The sequence below is a fragment of the Chelon labrosus genome (assembly GCF_963514085.1).
Source record: "Chelon labrosus genome assembly, chromosome: 12".
NCBI lineage: Eukaryota > Metazoa > Chordata > Actinopteri > Mugiliformes > Mugilidae > Chelon > Chelon labrosus.
This window is the reverse complement of record NC_140345.1, coordinates 19,209,418-19,228,951: the sequence shown is the minus strand read 5'-3', so window position 1 is coordinate 19,228,951 and position 19,534 is coordinate 19,209,418. Positions and strand designations below refer to the sequence as shown.

The 19,534-nt window shown below is 40.8% G+C and overlaps 2 protein-coding genes across 3 annotated transcripts; both read right to left on the bottom strand.

Annotated features, from left to right (window-relative positions):
* Window positions 1–736: 736 nt before the first annotated feature.
* Window positions 737–15,443, bottom strand: atad2 (ATPase family AAA domain containing 2). Of its 2 annotated transcripts, XM_084557105.1 has the most exons (30): window positions 14,974–15,443; window positions 13,590–13,744; window positions 13,039–13,094; window positions 12,732–12,912; window positions 12,467–12,548; window positions 12,274–12,355; window positions 11,334–11,513; window positions 10,994–11,117; window positions 10,614–10,628; window positions 9,998–10,099; window positions 9,765–9,873; window positions 9,496–9,611; window positions 8,812–8,986; window positions 8,633–8,721; window positions 7,595–7,754; window positions 7,226–7,316; window positions 6,785–6,962; window positions 6,567–6,703; window positions 6,228–6,360; window positions 5,787–5,973; window positions 4,704–4,889; window positions 4,449–4,584; window positions 4,101–4,297; window positions 3,580–3,739; window positions 3,344–3,466; window positions 2,959–3,132; window positions 2,261–2,851; window positions 1,876–2,009; window positions 1,592–1,720; window positions 737–1,331 (listed from the first exon to the last, which is right to left on the bottom strand). In XM_084557105.1, the coding sequence occupies exons 1-30, from the start codon at window positions 15,172–15,174 to the stop codon at window positions 1,299–1,301; spliced, it is 4,416 nt and encodes a 1,471-aa protein (XP_084413231.1). In that variant the 5' UTR covers window positions 15,175–15,443; the 3' UTR covers window positions 737–1,298. The 2 variants fall into 2 exon arrangements, with proteins under 2 accessions (XP_084413231.1, XP_084413232.1); XM_084557106.1 differs by lacking the exon at window positions 10,614–10,628.
* Window positions 15,444–16,055: 612 nt separating this feature from the next.
* psma2a (proteasome 20S subunit alpha 2a) lies at window positions 16,056–19,533 on the bottom strand. The gene is made up of 8 exons (XM_084557126.1): window positions 19,452–19,533; window positions 18,875–18,951; window positions 18,313–18,445; window positions 17,959–18,081; window positions 17,730–17,811; window positions 17,471–17,544; window positions 17,023–17,080; window positions 16,056–16,924 (listed from the first exon to the last, which is right to left on the bottom strand). Exons 1-8 carry the CDS (start codon window positions 19,490–19,492, stop codon window positions 16,808–16,810), a joined length of 705 nt encoding a protein of 234 aa, XP_084413252.1. The 5' UTR covers window positions 19,493–19,533; the 3' UTR covers window positions 16,056–16,807.
* Between the last annotated feature and the right edge of the window lies 1 nt (window position 19,534).

The window sequence follows — 19,534 nt, the reverse complement described above, 5'->3', positions numbered from 1 at the left end:
GGCACCCCCACCCCATAGCAATAGCACTCCTTGACGGCAGCAGCCATCCCCAGCAGGACACGGGCGCACACACACAAAAAATGGTTTAGGAACAACTCAAAAAACACAAGGTCTTGACCTGGCCTCCAAATTCATTAGATCCCCTCCCCTCAACCCATAGGACCCAAAGGCCCCCCCGCTAACAACGTTCTGTTGCCAGACACCACAGGACACCCTCAGAAGGTCCATGTCCATTCTCTGATGAGAATCACAACTGTTTTGGAGGCACAATGGAGACCTACACTTTATAATGTTATGCCTGATCGGTGTATATCAAGACCTGTGCTAAAATAAAAGAGTCATAGCTAGCAGAGTTCATATGTAGCTGCCAATTTCACATCAAAATATGCCATCCAGCAATCATAGGCTTTTAAACAACATGAACCAATAGCCATGAAGTAAGCCGAGTAGTTATTTCTGCCTACATTACACAGAATGAGTCACCTGCAGTATTTAAAGGGACACGTCAGCATTTTAACGTTGCACTGCAGCAGTCTAAGGCTGGTTAAGATATATATTTAAGAGTGTAAGACAGTGTTCAAGATGTGGATAGATTTCTAATTGGTTAAGAAAAAAAAAAATCCCATGATGCAGCCATTATCTGTCTTTTGTTAGGTTCCTTTCCTAATCCCAGATGCCCTGTTTGTTACAATGGTGGCACACAAAGCTTGTAAATCAAGTATTTCTTTTTATTAAGTTCATTCAGATTACAGATATTATATATCTGATTTTAACATTCTGTGTAGTGCTCATCCTGTCTTGTAAACTGGCTCCAACATTATTGAAGTGGTCCTTTACTGATGGCAGCAAAGACTTTACTTACGCTACTTAAAACAACAATCAACACTTTAAATATTCTCAAGGCCAAATCACGCCATATAACAACATTTACTTGTAGTAGTGAGAGAGGAATTGAAAGTACAAGATACTTTCATGTAACAAATATCACTGACACACTTGTGAAGCAAGAGTTGCTTAAAGATAAGGCACCATCTGTCATGTTTCCTCACAAACTTTAGCATTTTATAGTCCTACAAATCTAGTCAGTCCGAAGGTTTGAGCTCAGAAAAAGGCACAGCGCAACATTTAGTGGAATACCATTTAATTACATATAATTAATAGGCTAATACAAAGTTTTAGCTAATGCACAAATATAGGTGCCTGTAGATTCCTATGAAAATAGAACCAATGTTTGTATATTTACACAGCTCAGGGGATGATGAGTATAAAAACTGGTCACATTATTTTTCTAGAAAAAGTCAACAGAAGCCTTCAATCTCTTGTTGCAGCTCCTGAAAGACAAAGAAAATGAGACATGGAATATTAAAATATGCGAATATATGAAAATAACAAAAAATAATACTGAATAGCACTAGCACTGTTAAAGATCCATTTACTATGCACCTTATAGTAAGATAGATAGAAATTTCACAAGTAGTAAATACAACAATTAAAAAAAAAAACTGCTTTTTGAGTCATTGTTAATGTTGTTATCCACTGTTGTGCTTTTCCTCCTTTGACAACAAAGTCCTACAATCTATAACAGTCTAACCTGTAGGAGTGCAGTTTTGTTGTAGTCTCGTCTGTGTCTATAGATGCACTGGCAGAGCAGAGCGTAGAGTTTCTCCAGCTTGTAGACCTCGTAGCCTTCCGTCTTGGTTACTACACTTTCCAGCAGCTCCTGAAACATGACATAATGTCAAAAAAAACAGTTTCATTATATGAAGAAAAGATGGTAGATCAATATCCCTTTTTAGAAAAGATTGAGATAGAAAAGATTGACAAAAATAAAATTCAGGGACTTTTACACCACAGAAAACAGCCAGTATCCCACACCTTTAATTTGTCTCTGTCCACAACCAGAGGAGGAGTTTCCTGGTCCAGGATCTGCAGAGCTTTGTCCACACTGATCTTTTGCTGTTGCAGAACAGCGTTTTTCAGAGCCCGAGTCATTCGCCTCACGTTCCGATCTGAGACACAAAGTACATACACACTCAATCACACATTTATACCACTGTAACAGAGGACAGTCTACTGGCATATCCACTCAGGTGCCAAAGAACTTTGATTCCCAATAATTTGTCGATCTGTAGAAGCAGTACGCGTACATATGTCTATCAAATTCCACCTTATGTAATGGGCATAATAAAGTAATAATAAAATGTCGGTTATATCAAGCATAAGAAACCAAGCTTTGTATGTCAGACTGTATATTTCTAACCTGTGCCTGTGTCTTCCTCTCTCCTGGCAGCTGCAGAGGCATCTGTGGTTGAGGTTTCTGTTGCTTCCACCTCCATGGGCTGAGCTATAGATTCTACTGTGCCAAGATGCTGGGCGTCTCCTTCTGCTTCAGAGGGGCTGTCCTTGTTAGTGTTTGCCGACACGGTTTCAGTGTTCTCATCTCCTTCCCCGTTTTCCTCTGACTGATCTGAGACAGCTTTGTCCACATTTTCTTTTTTGTTCTCTGTCTGGTTAACATTTTTCGTCTCCCTTGTTTCACACAGGGCAACCTCGTCTTCAGCAGCTGCTTTCTTCTCCTCTGTCTTTTCCTCCTGACAGTCCTGCTCCCTCACAAAACTACCTTCCTGAGCTGCTGCAGGTCCCGAGTCTGTATCAGTCACCATCTGGTCCTCTGCACCGTCACCCTCATCACGCTTGTCTCCTACTTTTTCGACTTCGTCTTCATCATCTCCATCTTCATCATCCTCATCAGTCTGTGTCTCATCTCTGGACACGTGAGGAGAGGAGGCAGACCTCTTTTTTTGACAGTGGCCTATAGACCAGCGGCTCTTCCGACGTTTCTTCTTTTGGCCTAAAATGACGAAAAAAAACAAAGATTTCTATGTTGTACTCCTTGCTTAGTGCTTATTATTATTATGCGTTTTTTTTTTCTTTCTTTCTTTTACAAGACCCGTTTACCTGTGTGTTTTGGGGTTGTTGCAGCAGAGGAACTTGTAGTGAGAGTAACTGCCACAGTGGCCCCAACTGGCTCTCTTTGAGGGGTCATGTCAGTGGCCTTGGCATTAGCAGGAGATTTGGGCTGCTTGGGAAGGACGTGATAGAAGGAGGGAGCAAACCGTGCGGTGGTGCAACCTGAGGAAGTGAATAAATACGAATACAGATGAAAATACAGATGATGTTCTAGAGTGTATTATAGTGGTATCACATTAGAAGCAAAACTTTTTAAGCTGTCCCAGGTTTTTAAAATTCACAGACTGACTCAGTCTTTAGTTGACTAAAAAAAACTTAAAACCAAGCTAAACCAGACTGAGACCAGGAGATGGTTAACACATGCGGCACTTGCCTCTCGTTCTGCGTGAAGCTTTGATTTCCTCACAAATCTTCTCGAAGTCTTCATCCAGTTCATCTCTGATGATAGCATTGACAGTGTCCTTCAGTGCACATGCTCTGTGGCGGATCTGACGATCTGGAGGAAAATCACATATCCACACTCACATCAGTTAAGAAGGCTAATGTAAGAATAAATACTACATCTGTTCTCTATGACCATGATGTGTGTGTATTGCTCACTGTGTGTACCTGAGGGGTCCCTGTCAGGGTTGTATTCAAGGGCATTCTGCCAGATAAGATCCACGTCATGGAGAAACTCTTTGACTGTCACGTACTGATGGAGGTCTATCCTGGCAAGGACAGTTGACAGGTCCATAGGCTTCTTAATCACCTCAGCATAATCTGGAACCTGAAAGCAGATGATACATGTTAAATACAACCATGTGGAGGGAAGAAATTAAATCAAACATGGTATTTTAGAGGATAGAATCTGTTTATGAGACCAAGCATGAGTAGCATTTGCTTACTATGTGATGCATTAGCCAATTTAAATTAAACCCCCTCTTTCTGGACATAAACATCAGAGTTGTCTGCCTCCTAGTGGACGTATAAATATTGGCAATACAAATATTTGACCAGTCATTTCTTTACCTATGTTAGGCGTTAGAAAACAAAAGTGTGCCTGATATGAACCAGAACAGCATGGCTTTAGAACAGCTTAGCCTTATTACGTGAGGCATTGGAGAATAAGACTTTAACAGAGCAGCTACCTCCTCCAAATCCACAGGTTTTGTAAAAGCCTTGAAGCGTTTATCTTGGGACAGGCGGTTTGTGACATCACGCAAAAAGAGGCGAAGCTCCCTGAGTGTGTCTTCCTCCTGCTCCTCCAATCGCTGCATTTCCCCTTCTGTCAGCTGACGTGGAGGAGGTGGAGGGGCGACTGGAAGCACCTCCAACGCATGGAGCACTGAAGAAATTGGAGGGTTGACAGATTAATAGTGCGACAAGTGAAACACACAAGAACAAACACTGCACCACACGATGCAGAGCCTGAATGTAGGAAGCACCAAAGCGACACTGACTACATAAAACTAGATTAAATCTTGTCTATTGCTCACCAGCTTTCTTTTTTGAGGCAGGGGCCTTAGCAGCCTGGTTGAGGATTAGATCCTCAAAGAAGTCTCTTCTTTCTCTCTTGGTGGGTATCTGGATATGGAAAACCTCTCCGTACTCAATCCGAAACAACTCCTGCACCTGAAATGAAGAAGAACAGAAGAGGGAACGGTCATTTTTGTATAAAAGTGTGGGGCAAAATGTCAGAGAACCCTTTAACATTCAAGAAAATCAGTCTAAATGTTTCAGCACATCCATACCTCCATACTGAGCTGGTCATAACGGAGGTTGCAGGTAGCCAGCAGCAGTATGGGAGAGAAGGCAGGGATGGAGCTAAGGAGGCTCAGGAAGGTAGCTCTTAAAGCAGGGCCCACTGTTTCCCACCACTGGCCGATGTGAGGGATGTACAGGACACTGGGAGATGTACGCTTGGCTTCAACAAAGATCTGCAGAACAAATGATTTTTTTTTTTTTCATAAATTATTCTTAATTTTGTGGAGTAATTAGAGTAACTGGATTTAAATTTACAAGGCTCATAACATTATATACTACAGAACCTTACATGGGCTGAAAGATAAAATGAAGATGATGGGTCACAAAGGTTATTGCATTAATAAGAGGTGGCATCAACTATACTGGCACTTTCACTGCCAGAGTGATTAGTGACTAAATTTGTGAAGTGGGAGAAGTCCCTGTATTTCAGAAACTTCTTTCTGGCTTTACTGCGAACCAGCTGTTCATGAATATTGAAGAATTTAGAGAAGTCTGTCAAATAATGAACTAAATAGGATTTCTCAGAAACTGTACTGAATTAATTTTACCTGGTAGTCAAATATAAAACTATATCGTTGTTTCATTATGGAGGAAGGTCATGTGTTTCAGTGTTAAGTAACATTAAGCTTATTGTTTAAAAAAAACGAAATATGAATACAGAATGGAAGGAAAACCATCCTGTAGCAACAACCGCTCCAACCTTATAGCAATATTTTTAGTTTAACAAACAGTTGTGATAATCATTCATTTCATTAAATCAGTTAAAAAAAAATGAGTAAAATGACTTCTTTTGTACAAGAATTTGTCTGTAGTACATATTTATCCCCACTGCCCACAATATTAGGAGGTGGGGCCCATGAACTACAGTTAGTGTGGCAGCCATTTTGGCCAGTGACGTTCACCAAAAAGAACACACTGAATTTGACAAGGCTGCAATAACAGAGAAAACCTCAGTTCTACGAGGTCTTTGATTTTAAATATCTTTTTTTCCACATGTAAATAATCACACCAATCTATTTACAGTACATTTTCTTTTAGCAAAATTTAATTTTTCATAATATCTAATTTACCTGAGCACAAGTCTCTTCCGGTGCAGTTGCACTAGCTCCAAACAGCACGGCCATGTCCAGTGTGTACACTGTGAATTTCTCCAGAGCATGGAGAACGGCAGGCGCCAGGTGAGAGCTCTGACCTGAGCCAGGTCGGCCCTCCAGCAGCAGCCTGGGACGGTAGGATGTGGGCTGGCTCAATACACTTCTACAACAGAGGAGAGATGGCAGAGAGATTGAGATGGATGAGGTGATGTAGATGTCTCGAGTCTATTTTCAGTGAGCCTTCGGAGAGTTCATTAATTTGGCTAACTGATCTTCTGGGTCACTGAGACTCCAGGTAGCTCACAGCGCTTCTAAAGTAAAAGTGCAATTGGACAAGACCAGGCAAAATGCTGTACAGTGTAGAAACATTTGAAACAATACTGCATAACAATTATTCCTGCAGAATAGATGACCGACCTGTTGAGGCTTAGAAATCCATTAGCAGCATGTGTTCTGAGTTGGGAGTGCGAAGTCTGTCCGTTGGAGCACACCTCAGAGTCCTCTTCATCACTAAACATCAGATCATCCTCAGACACAACGCAGGCCACATCTGGAAACACAAACATACTACACTAGTTACAACCCATAAATTTGAAATATTATTATCTAGGAGTGTTCTATTCTGTAATTACTTATGGACACAGGGGAAATTATTTTGGTAAATCAAGTGAAAGAATGAAAGACGATGAACAGCACAGGGGAGATCCAAGATACATGAAGGAAAACCCAGACGCAGATAAAGAAGAAAAGTTGCACCTTGTTCTCTCTTCCTCTTCAAGCCCTTCTCAGCATGAGGAAACACTTTGCTGACCGTGTGGAGGATATTCTGCAGGGCAGCATTCAGCAGAGGACGGATGGCAGGAATCAGAGCCTTGGCTGGTGACACCACTGCCCTAAGAATCATAGAATCATATTTATTTATTATAAAAAGGAATATGCGCTGTAAGGGTGATATTTACACGCTAGGGTAATACCTCTGGGCAGCTGGAACCATCTTGGACATGGCAGACATAAAGTCTTTACTGGTGATAGCGATGGAGTTGACATCAAGTACAAGTTTCTGCGATGAGGAGTAAATCTGAGGGTAGCGTCGCCGTAGTGCGCACAGGGCCGCCTCTGAACAAATGGCCTTAATATCTGCTCCACAATAACCTTTAAAACAGACAGCTTGTTGTTAATGGTCTCAATCAGCAAAACTTTCTGTAAATGTTGCCTGTGGAAACACATAGATGGAGACGACTCATCATTCTGGATGTGAAACAGGCTTACTCCTGGTACACGATGCATTCAGTTATTTTTAATATTTATACCCATTTATACAACTGGCACTCATTGGGTATTTATTTACACAAAAAAAGCTTAGCAGTAAAGGCAGATTTGTATGTCACAAACTGTATTTTTACATGCAAACGTACCAACACATTTATCTGCCAGTTCCTCCAAAAAAGCGTCAGAGGGTGGAGGAGTCCATTGTTTAGTGTGGATCTTCAGAATGTCCTTTCTTGCCTGCCGAAAAAAGTCAGATCATAAAATTTGATGTTGCTGAAAACCCTTTACTCCTGCAGTAAGAACAAAGTTGCTGCTGTTTTCAAATAACTGACTTTGCTTCACACGGTTCACATGGTTAGTAGGTGCCAGTATATTCCTTATGTACTGACAAAGGTTTACCCTGAAAAGAATGACCAGTCTATGTCAACTAATGTGATTGCATGAGGCATTGTTATTCTAAATATTAAGGGAGTACTAGTTTCCAAGTAAACGTATCCACTGGGCACATTTCTCACCTCTCTGTCTGGCAGACCAAAGAGAAACTCTCTGTCGAAGCGTCCCGGTCTTCTCAGAGCTGGGTCGATGGAGTCCAGTCTGTTTGTAGCTCCAATCACAACAACCTCTCCTCTACTGTCTAATCCATCCATAAGAGCCAAGAGGGTCGACACAATGGAACTAAATGGAAGAAAAAAAAAAAAAAGATAAATACTTTATCATGTTTAGTCAGTTACAACAAGAACAGCATCATAGCACACAGTCACAAGGCAGGATAGCTGCTTTCTTTTCCCAATGTATACAAGAAGACATTTCAACTGAAAGCCACTATAATTAGCTGACATTCAAATAAAATGTATACGATTTGATTTCTAGCAGTTAGCTCAATAGTCAGGCCATGAAAGACTTGTGTAGGTAATGTTTTCACTAAAAAGGTACAACACTAGCCTAGAATCTAGACGCGCCCCTAGCGGCAGCAAATTACATTTGCTTCCAGGGGCAGTCTAGTTACTCTCCGTTGACTTGAGATTTCAAAAAATCCAAGATGGACCGGGCCAATCACGAGTCGGTGGGCGGGCTTAACATGATGACGACTGACCTGCGACCATAAATTCCGTGAATTACGCGTGAATTCCCCATCCTGCTAGAACCACCAGAGCGATGGCTGCTGCTCGCCAACAACTTTCTTTCGAATCGGCTTTGGCCGCCGCTCTGAAAGACTTGAAGTTAAGCTTTTCTCTGAGAAAGGAACTCTCTTTTCCGTCGCTCTGACTACGTCACCTTCTTCGTTGCTCTGATTGATTGTAGCGCTATCCTATTGCGTGGAGAGGGAGTTTGAAAGACAACCGTTTATCCCACCCCTCCGGTTGAGCCCTGTCTATGGAGAGTGCCCAGACCCTACATTTAATGTGGGTCTGGCTCGTCAGGCTAACAACACACAGATAATCCATTGATTGTATACCTTTGGTGTTTACAGTTCTGCAACTACAACAAATTCCAGGCGATGCACAGCTTTGGTCACAGCGAATGTATTGTATAAAGTAAAGAGCACAACAGACCTGTGTATCTGGTCCTGACGGCTGGACCTGACTGGAGCCAAACCATCAATCTCATCGAAGAAGATGATGGATGGACGCATCTGATATGCCTAAAAAAAAAGAATTCAGAAATCATTTTAATAATTTTCAGACTGCACTGCCTACAGGGTGCACATAAAGTAGGCTGAATTACAACGTACCTGGTCGAACAGCAGCCGTAACTGTCTCTCAGATTCTCCCACCCACTTACTGAGGCAGTCAGCTCCTTTCCTCATAAAGAATGACACCTTTCTTTCCCCCTGACTGCACTCATTAGCAAGTGCTCTGGCTACGAGGGTTTTACCAGTGCCCGGAGGCCCGTAAAACAGACAGCCCCTGAACACAAGAGAAAACCAGAATAATGCCTGAGGCAGACAAAGCAGAGGAAAAAAAAAAAAAAAAAGCAAAATGCAGGAGACGAATACAGACAGAAACAAACTGCAAAGAGTGAAATATATAAAGATAGAGCAGGAAACACATATTCACACATCTTGGTTTGTTTGCACAGCCACTTCAGTTCTGAGTTTGTTTCTGGTTTTCCCCCGGAAATTAGTGAAATACACACTACGTCAAATATGACTTTGCAACACATTCAAAATAAATAAATAAATAAAATAAATCTGTAGGCAATACTGTAAATGACCAGTATGCGAGAAAACAGATTCAGTCTGAAAAACATAAAAATAAAGAACTGATGATATGTTAATTTAGGATCAAACCATTTGTATCACAGAAAATTTACATTTTTGTAAAAACTTGTTTGAATATCTTAAATGTGGGGCCATTTCCATATATGAAAGGAAAAAAAAGCCACTTCCTCTTTGTCAGAAACACAGATTATTTACCTGGGTGGTTGAATCTTGAACCTCTCAAAGACCTCTGGGTAGAGCAGAGGGAACACCACCATCTCCTTCAGTGCTGAGATGTGTCTACTCAAACCTCCGATGCTGTCAAAGCGTACCTGGATCAGGTGCAGAACAGGGTTATATAAGGAGTGCCCTTTAACAAACACATTGCCTATGACACAGATAAGAGAATATCTATTTGGAGTCCCTGGTAATCTTGTACTGCAGTAATGTATCTCCTTTCTTTTCGTGCTTCTGACTGATCTTACCGTCTTGTCTATTTGCATGGGGTCAACATCAGCGAGGCTGGCTCCAATCTTCATCCTGTCCTTGTGGATCCCCAGCAGATCTTCTTTGATGAGGTTCATAGGCAGACATCTACAGGAAAAATATAAAATCACTTTCAGTCATTGTTTATCGTCTCGCTGGTCCCATAAGTTTAGAGTGTCTCTTTATCCACATTTACATATGAAAAATATAAACCTGCTGCTGCTGCTCTCACCTGTTGACTGGTATGCTCCTGTTCTTACTCCTCCGCCGCTGGAATTTCTCATCGTCTGACGAGGAGGACGTGGAGTCGCTGCTGTGGAAGGCATGTCTCCTTCTGCAAGGTGAAAAGACGCAGAAATGGCTTATTTCAAAAGAAACAAGATTAAAAACCAACTTCATACTCAACCAACCATACTCACCGCCATTACTAGTCATATATCACCGTAAACAACAACAATAACAACCATAAAAAACACATAAATTAAAAATGTATGTGCAACAAGTGATTTAAAAGTGAATAAACATCATAGAGGGGACTCATCCAACAACGTTCTATCACACTAACACCTAAAGAACACACAAGACGCACTGAAGGCGCAGTAATAAAACAACCACCCAAGATTCAAACATTTATAAAAGTTTGAGTCACTTCTGATTCTAAAGCGGAGAAAATTATAACACAATGTAACAGAAAAATGTGTGTTAATAGTTTTAATTGTGAGGCACAACTTTAAAACTAGTCAGAGTATATTAAATATACCAACAACCACAGTGCTAGCAAAGACAGACATCATCCCAAAGACATAGAAACTGTAAACAATAACAAAGACAAACAGTGAGGGTCTTACCTCTCAGAACTACTCCTGAAGGAAGACAATCAGAAAAAAAAAAAGAGGAATTTTGGCATGGATTTAACATGCAATGTTAACGCTAGAGTCTAATAGAAACACTGCTGACACAAATCTTTAAGAACTTCTATTGAGTGCGTGAGCTATGAGGCAGGTTTTACCTTACAAGACAAACATCACCTAATATGTGTCTTGTAGGATGCGAGCAATCTTTGATCATGCTTTGGTAAAAAGGGAAACGTTTTTGCTGACCGAATTGAAGGACTTATTCCATGAGGATATTATTCTGATGATCCTCAAGCGTTGCAGAGAAAACTAATTCCTCATTGCCAAACATTTTTTTTAACTGACAACAGATGCATTTGTGGGGTCACACTAACCTGCTGGTTCTCCTCCTGTTGTAAGGGCTCCTGGGGGCTGTGGAGCTGAATCTGAATCTGCGTCTGGTAGGAGACGAGTGGACGTCCTTGAAGTACATGCCGCGCTTTCTGGGCTCTCTGGGCTCTGACAAAAGACCAACAAAAAAAACTTCCTCAATCACACGTTGATACCGAAAATAAAATAAATGTGAAATAAATGTTTTCAGCAGCATTTGTGATGACCAAATGCATTCGAACAGGTACTACACTTGGATAGGTTTCACATTTAGGACAAAGGATAAAGCAGGATGAGCATGCTGTCATCAATCAATGAACTGATCAATAGTCTCTTAAATAGTACCATCTTGTGGAGCCTGGTAGCGAACCACAGTCTTTCTCTGTCGGAAGTCGTAGCGTTGTTGGTTCTCTTCTTCTTCGTCCTCAGCATCCTCGTCTTCGTCATCTTCATCATCTTCTTCCTCCTCCTCGTCATCTTCTCCATCTTCCTCCTCCCCTTCGTCATTATCGTCCTCATCCCCTTCTGTGTGTGAAATAAAAAACATATATAAACAGGATATACACCATGAACATCAAATATCTTCTCAGCCATTATCCTTGTTATATCATGAGACAAAACTATCCTTTAATTTATCATACTTTTAATTGTTCACTACTTCAGCATCAGCTAGCTAATGCTAATGTTATGCAAGTGATACTCAAAACCATTAACATTGCATACTCCTACATATAACATTAAGATTTTCAGAAAAGGTCATGTGTACTGGCGAGGGTAGCCTGAAGTGATGAGTTCAATGGCTACTGGGATGTGCGCTGGTAGTTATCAATAATTACAAAGGGTAGAGAAGGTTTCTCCTTGTGGGGAATGAGGAACTGAAAGATTAGATGTTTGCTTGTTAAGGTGTTGCAATACAATGTAAACAGAGGCTTTGACTGTGTCCCTATAGATGTGGTTTCCCATTGTACACAAGCCTGGGCGCTGATTTACAACAGTGAACAGACAGTTTTATTGAAACGACTTTGTAGATGTCTTTTATCAGGAATAAAACCTGGACACCGTGCAACCCCTAATTAACTGATTAACTCAGATCATGGATATAAAAGAAGTAGCTGTTATAAGAGAAAGAAAATACCCTTATGTAAGCAGGTAGCTCTTCTATTTGTTTATACCTAAATGCGAAGTGAAGTCCTCAGCACATAAATTCTTTACCCCAACTTACACAGTTGGTACAGTATTTCCCAGCAATGCAACTCAAATGGGTACCACACCTAATCCAACTCACCTTGGTTCTCCTCCTCAGTTTCTTTACTCTTCACATTCGTCCTCAGAGACCTTCTCATTCTGCCACTGGTGTACACGCCCAGCTGCCCAGAGAAAACAGGCTTAATGCTGGTCATGAAGCTTGTTACAGAATAATACGTAGACACAGTGATAACAGAATAATACAATGCAGAGCTTCCTGTCTGGGTTATTACCTCTTCTTTAGTGTCCCTGTCCCTCAGTCTGCGTCTCATCTTCTGCATGTCGTCCATCTTTTGGAGAACAGCTTCAGCAGTGCTGATGGACAAGATCAGTTTAGATGTTGTCAAAGTTTATCACTAAATGAATCAATCATTAGATAGACACTTTGCCTGAAGGTGTATTTGTCAAACACTACTTAAGGTGATTATTATTATTTTTAAAACTGAAACAGTGCTAGAAAATACTAAAAGAAATTGGATTGAATGTTGCCGGACTCACTTGGTGATGAGGCGATCATACAGCACTGACTGGTTACGGGAATCCAGTTTGTATCTGGTGATTCGGGAGCTACGGCGAACTGAGCGATCTTCCTCCTCCTCCTCTTCCTCCACTTCTCGGCTCTGCAGTTTGAAGCGGCTTCTCTTTGGAGTGGATGACCCCTCCACCTCATCTGGAACATCTGGGGTGCCAACAGAAGCTCATTTCATTCACCTGTTCATAATATAGACCCTCCAACAAACTGCTACTCAACATATAATGTCTATAAAATCCTGTGCCCTTTGCAAAGAAATGTAATGTATTCTACCTGCTTGCTGCTTGCCACTGGATGCTTTTCCTTCTCTCTGCAGCCTGGAAGACTTTCTGAAGACAGAGAGGACACATGGTATCACAAATTAGTTCCTCATGTTATCTTACTGTATTTTTAGCTCTACAAATGTTCACAAATCTTTAAATTCTTTTGAAAGAATGATGTAAATGTATGACAAGAATAGCATCAAGGTTTAACCACAATGCGGCCATACAAAATGTAGGCCAAAGGCATGTCAATTAATAGATAAGCTATATAATTATTAATATCCAGGTCCAACAGCAGCCCTGTTTCATCAAGAAACCTTTCGCTTGGATGTAAAAATTGGATACAACTGAACTTGGGAAAGTAAAAAAAATGTCTGAGGCACAATTAGGGTCTTACAAACCACAATGCCCCAATTACTGTACAAAGGTCACTTTCAGTGTGAGGCCAGTTTTCTATATTTAATACCTAACTGTCAAATCTGCAAGCATGAGCAGAGGTGATCCAGTTAAATAATAGAACCAGTATTTAAACTATTAACAAAGCGAGTGATGCCGTTTCACCTAGTGCAGCAGCCTCCAGCCTTGTCTTCATCCGCAGGGGAGCAGGTCTTTGGCTCCATTTCGGCAAAAGAGACCTCCAGTTTATGTCTTTGTCCTCTGGTCCTCAGGGAGTGATGGAGATCACTTCTTTCCTCCTGCTTCATGTCTGCGTGTCCCTGAGAGTCACAAAATAAAAAGTTAGATTTCACAGCATGCTATATATGTGCTGAATTCAAGGAAGCTCAGTCCAATGAGATGGGATCATAAGCTGAGATGAAGTATATTAACATGTAGGTATGTGCAAAACTCTAATGTACTGGACCCACATCTAGAAATCAGCTGTCAGTTTACAACTCTGCAATGATTGCTGAGATATTTACCTAAATTGACAGTTAATTTCCTGAATTTGCTCATAAAGCATACAGTATGTAAAGCCATATGTTTCAAACACAGGCTATGGATTATTCAGTTATAATAAATAAAATTTCTTTACTTTCCACAAATTAAGTAACTTTTATGTAAATGCAAAGCTAACATTGCTGGGTGACTGTCCCATGACTAGAAACGTACAGTACTGCGTCCCACTGTACTAAATGTGACAATTGTTCTTTATTAAGTGAACCCCTGTCTTGCCTTGTTAGTTCTGCTGCAAGCGTCTGTCTTCCCCTGCAGCCACTTTGTTAGTCTTGTTATGTTTCTCAGAGGATCATGCGTAGTTTATGAGTCAGACACAAGTTCCTTAGTCAGAACAAGATTCGGCTAAGAAATGCACTTTACAATCAGTTTATGATCAAAACTAATAACACTGATGCCATGCGTGCATGTGTAAGATAACTCAAATCATCTGCTTTTGAGGTCAAGATTAATCCTGATGAAAAGACGAAGAATATTAAAATACATTTAGTTATTTAAGTTCTGTAATCAAGTCACAGGTCTGCAATAAATGTGAATGAATGGTTCAGTTAATTTTAAGGAATAATAAATGATCTACAACAAGATATCCCACATATACAAGCCGTCTTCTCATCTACACAGTTAACCTGTGACATCTGGGACATTTACATGAGGAACATATGGTGTTGTTTTATGACCGTGGTACTTAGTAGTAAAAACATTAGGATGACTTGGTAACCAAGTGCATTTGTTTGTAGCGCTTAAAATATGCAAACACGTTATTACACGTAAATCAACTAATATCCAGTAGCCGTGCGAGTTTCGGTGACTTTGCATGTGGTCTCGTTGTGGGAGACTAATGGTACACATAATAATTTGTAAGTAGCTAAGTGACAAGCTGATAGCTCGCTAGTTAGCTTAGCCGGCTAGCACAACTAGCGTTCAGAAGCAACTTATGCGCCGAACAAATGAATTATTTATCCAACCAAGCGGTCTATATGGATACACTTACATTCATGGTGTTGTTCTCGGGGCTGCTGAAGCTGTCATCCAGGGTCCGGGAAGACCTGGTCATCCGGGAGGACTTTCTCTGCGACGCGGGAAGCAGCGACAGAAACTCGGAGCTTGTATCCAACTCCATCAACCTCCTCTTCGGAGTTGATACCACCGGCTCAGGTCCGACACCACCGCCGCTGCTGCGTAGCATCACCATTTTGACACTTCAGCGACCTTATACTAGCATGAACGACGGGAAAGAAGCCGATAATCCACCATAAAATGTCTGTCGTTTACGGTATAGCCAACATAGCAGGGATAACGGTAAATATCTGCCAGCTGACGCGAGCTGCTCACTAAACCCTTGATTTCTGGCGCCATAAACGTCATCGGAGGTTATGAGGTGCGCAGCTACGAGCTGCCGCTGGGAAAAATAGACCCTTTGGCAAACTTGTAAATAAAGTCATACTATAAAACTGGTTCCATTTTTATCACATTGTATATTCCGCACATTTCAGAGGTCGCCGTCGCTGCTATTACTACACCAGTGGCAGTATTTGTTAAAACATAATAACAGGCGGAGGGATAGATGTACGATTTGAAAAGGTGTTCCGGTTGATGTTAGGGCGCGCTCTGCTGTAATGTACGCGCTCATTTGTGTGAATAAACGCTCAGAGCCGTTGAAGAGCGACCTGCATTACCATACTGACAACATATTCACATCCATTATATATATATATTGACTATCAGCTTATTTCACAGCAGACTTTTTGTATTAATGTTGTATCAGTTTCATTAAGTGTCACAGTATGCCATGACACTCAGCAAGACCTACTCTGTATGGAATGCAGCCATAGGCTACATTTCCTATTATGACATATCAAAATGTCTGACTGGTGTTTATCTTCACCTACACTTTAAACTCCATCCGCAATTGCCAATGTTTTTTTGGACTTGTCCCTTTCAAAATAAAGAACCACATAAATAAGTCTATAAACTACTGCAATTTTCCCATTGCGGGACTAATAAAGGTTTTTCTTATTCTTATAAACCCGATTCAAGACTAAATTTTAAGAACACAACATTTAAAACACAGCATTAACATTTGACTCGTCGTCTTTTATTGGAATAAGTGACAGATACCAGAAGAGAAAATACAAACATTTGTTTATAGCCTGAAAAAAAAAAAAAGTACATCATGTAAAACTGCCTTACAGGCGACCAGATCCTGACTGTAAAATCTCAAAACTTTCCATTAGACCCTCCTCATTTGCTCCTTTCTAGTCTGTTTGACCATTTAAGATGAATAAATCCCCCATGCCACTTATCAAAGTGATTTTTGGGGCAAATGCATATTGCATCAGTGCTTAAATTGTACCCCCCAGGGCATTGCCTCTTGAAAAATGAGCCATGAGGAAACTAGGATTCAATGGAAGACTTGAGATTTCACTCATCAGAGGCCACATTCCTTTACATTTTGCACAGTAGCCAATGGCCAGATTTCACAGTACTGGGCTTTGAATTAGAAAAACCAAGCCAATTTCTGATTATAACGTGAGTATGCTAACTGATAAAGCTCAAAAAATTGTATTTGTAATTTGTACGTGGCAGCCGTGCTAGCTGTGCACACAAACAGCAAAAGATTGCATTAATAATCTTGAGCATAGTGAAACTACAGCAGAGATCCTACCATGCTTTGAAGACAGAAACAGTTTGTCCTTGTGACAGTGTGGTCAGACCACATCTGAATAACCGTGGTTTATAAAACAAAATGAGACGACTGGCTACTGCGCTGTTGGGTGTTTGTGTCGAAATGTGGCCGGAGAGTCCCCGTCACCAGGGAGGGGTGTTCACGCAATGGCTGCCAGGTAGTCTTTCACCTCTGCAGGGGTGAGTCTTTTGAAGCCAGCCTCGTTGCAGATCCCCACCTCGATGTTCTCTTCTGTCATCTGACCCTCAAAGCTTTCCTGAAACATAGAGAGGAGAGTATAAATAAAAGAAAGCTAAGAAAACACACAGTAACACTGAGCACGGTTTGCATGTCTTTATGTTATTAACAGTATACCTTCAGTGTGAGGATGGCTGTGTGGATGGCATCTTCCAGTTCCAGATCATTATTATACCTGGAATGAATGAAAACAAATTGTTTAAACACCTCTATTATGTGCACTAATGACACTATGACGCCACTACTGTATGTTCAGCATTTCAAAAAATACTCAGCATTTAAACAGGGTGACTAGCTTATTGCAGAATGATACACATTTTAACACTGACCCTTCCACATGCTGCTCAAAATATCTCAGTGAACCAAGAGCAAGATATAACACTGCAAATACGGTGTCTTGATAATTAACCCTAACAAATGCAGTGAGCCCATGTTGTGGGACACTGACCCCTGAGTGTCCAACACAGCAATAGATAGTACAAAGATAATAATCCAGGGATTAAAATCCACAAAATACTGAACATAATTTAGATACTTCAAAAAAATAAATGTCTTTGATGTGCACCTTTTCTCAAGGAATGTTTTTCCATTAACGTAGTTCTTTCCCATGGCTGTGGCTTTCCATGCAAAGTATGCACCCTGCAGGACACAAACAGAAGAATAAAAGTTTTCAGGTTAACATCATGACATCCAACTGGCATAAAAAAGTATAACAATTACTAGTATAAAAGTATAAATAATTATTTAAGCTATATGTGAGCTGGAAAAGCTCACATACTGAAGACATTTTTTCTGTAACTATGAAAATAAATGAAAGGACATACAGAAGGATCTGACTGGAACAAGTAGGGGTGGTCCTCATCCCATCCAGCTATCAGCAACGACACGCCAAATGGACGCACTCCACTAAAAGGGTAAATAAAAAGACATATTAGCGTTACAAAAGTTTGTGTCTGCAGACCTCCAATTTCACGACTGAAGTGAATTTTAAGGAAAACTCTCCAGTCTGATTAAGTTGAACATAACAACACTGGTGTGTCTTTGTGTACCCACCCAGATTGTGTGTACTCCTGCATAACAGAGGCCACTCTCTGGACAAGCTGGCCTGTGGGAATTGGCTCCTGGTAAACCAAGAAGTACTGCTGTGCCAGCTTCCGGGCTCGTCGCACTAAAACCCTGTCAGAGTGACACAACCCATTTGTGCATGTGAGATTAAGAATTTATACAAAGAGTGTGCAACATCTTCTGGACCTCTCACAAACAAAATAAACAGATACATGGATATACTCCATACTCTCAACCTTCAAAGGATGAATTTGACATTTGATATTTGGAAGCTTTTAGACATTACTTCCTGTCTGAAGTTAGGAAAGAAAAACAGATGATTTAAACACACAAAGTACCCACCTGTAGTCAGGTCCCATGCCACTGTAGACCATGCCTATGTGTTTAGTGATAGGCTCCACTTTATGGACACTCTGTTCATCATACAGAATGGACTTCTGTTTCTTCTCTGTTGCCAGGACGACACCATTGGAAGCTGGAAAACAAAATACTACAGTTAGCACACCTTCACACAATAAAAAAAAAAAAGAAGAAGTTATTGATTCTTCTGACTAGTTTCAGCTCTGATTTGTAGTGTGTGGTCTCTGATAGATGCTGGTGGCTGCCTAGTGGCTGTCTGTTAAGTCGCACAAACCATTTTCCACATTAAAGTGAAATGAAACGGGCATCCATATTTCTGTATATCGCATTACATTATATTTATATTGAAATACCCTTAACATTAAAACTTTTTGTGTCACTGTATTGAGCCACATCCTCTTGTAGCCATCACACATTAAATCAATCCCATTCATTAAAATGTGGTATTTAACTTTCTTCAACATAGATGCATAGATGCTCAAAAGCCTGTCATTCATTATCCATACCCCACAGGTAAACATGGGAGATTTCCTGAACTCCTTACCTTTGATGCCCACTGAGGGGGCTCCTGCTGCTACAGCTGCCAGGGCATATTCAATCTGGACCAGTTTGCCAGAGGGGCTGCAGGAGGAAACACACGATGCACCATTAATAATGTTAGTAACTACCAACAACTACTTTACTTCAGCTAGAAAGCAAGAATTAGCGTATAATAACACAGACGAAACTGAAAGTAAAAGCCGAAACAACTGACTCATCTGAGCTAACTCAATGCTAGCTAAGATCTTCTCTGAAATGTTAGCATTTAAAACGAACCAATTTTGCCCCGTTATGTTATTTTGTTGCAGCAAACAAATTAAGCTAGGTTTATTACTGATACTCTAAACGCGTTAACTGTATTTCGTTTAAACCCTTGTTAGCCACCATGCTAACTGTCGGTGTTAGCCGATTCATTACACGGCAATGACAGTGCATCAGTTACAACGGCTCCCAAACCACGTTATCCTTTCCAAACAGAGAGCTGCGGATGCATTTAATCACACTATTGTCCAACAACAGCCGTTACACGATTGAAGTTTAGGCGCCCTTTACGATTTTAACAATATTTTAACAAAGTTTACCTAAATGTGGTGAGGGAGAAACTGTAGCCTCGTTCCGCCATCTTGTTCTTCTTCTTCTACTCTGTGTTGAGCGGCGAGCTGCA

What these genes read in the sequence shown, in the direction of transcription:
- atad2 (XM_084557105.1), bottom strand. Translation starts at nt 15,174, where the DNA reads ATGGTGATGCTACGCAGCAGCGGCGGTGGTGTCGGACCTGAGCCGGTG. An exon ending in TTCAAGATTCAACCACCCAG is followed by an intron (nt 8,987 to 9,495) that starts GTAAATAATCTG and finishes TCTTGTGTTCAG; the next exon opens with GGGCTGTCTGTTTTACGGGC. An exon ending in ACAAAACTGCACTCCTACAG is followed by an intron (nt 1,332 to 1,591) that starts GTTAGACTGTTA and finishes TTTGTCTTTCAG; the next exon opens with GAGCTGCAACAAGAGATTGA.
- psma2a (XM_084557126.1), bottom strand. Translation starts at nt 19,492, where the DNA reads ATGGCGGAACGAGGCTACAGTTTCTCCCTCACCACATTTAG. An exon ending in CCCCTCAGTGGGCATCAAAG is followed by an intron (nt 18,446 to 18,874) that starts GTAAGGAGTTCA and finishes TTTGTTTTCCAG; the next exon opens with CTTCCAATGGTGTCGTCCTG. An exon ending in GGCATGGGACCTGACTACAG is followed by an intron (nt 18,082 to 18,312) that starts GTGGGTACTTTG and finishes TCACTCTGACAG; the next exon opens with GGTTTTAGTGCGACGAGCCC.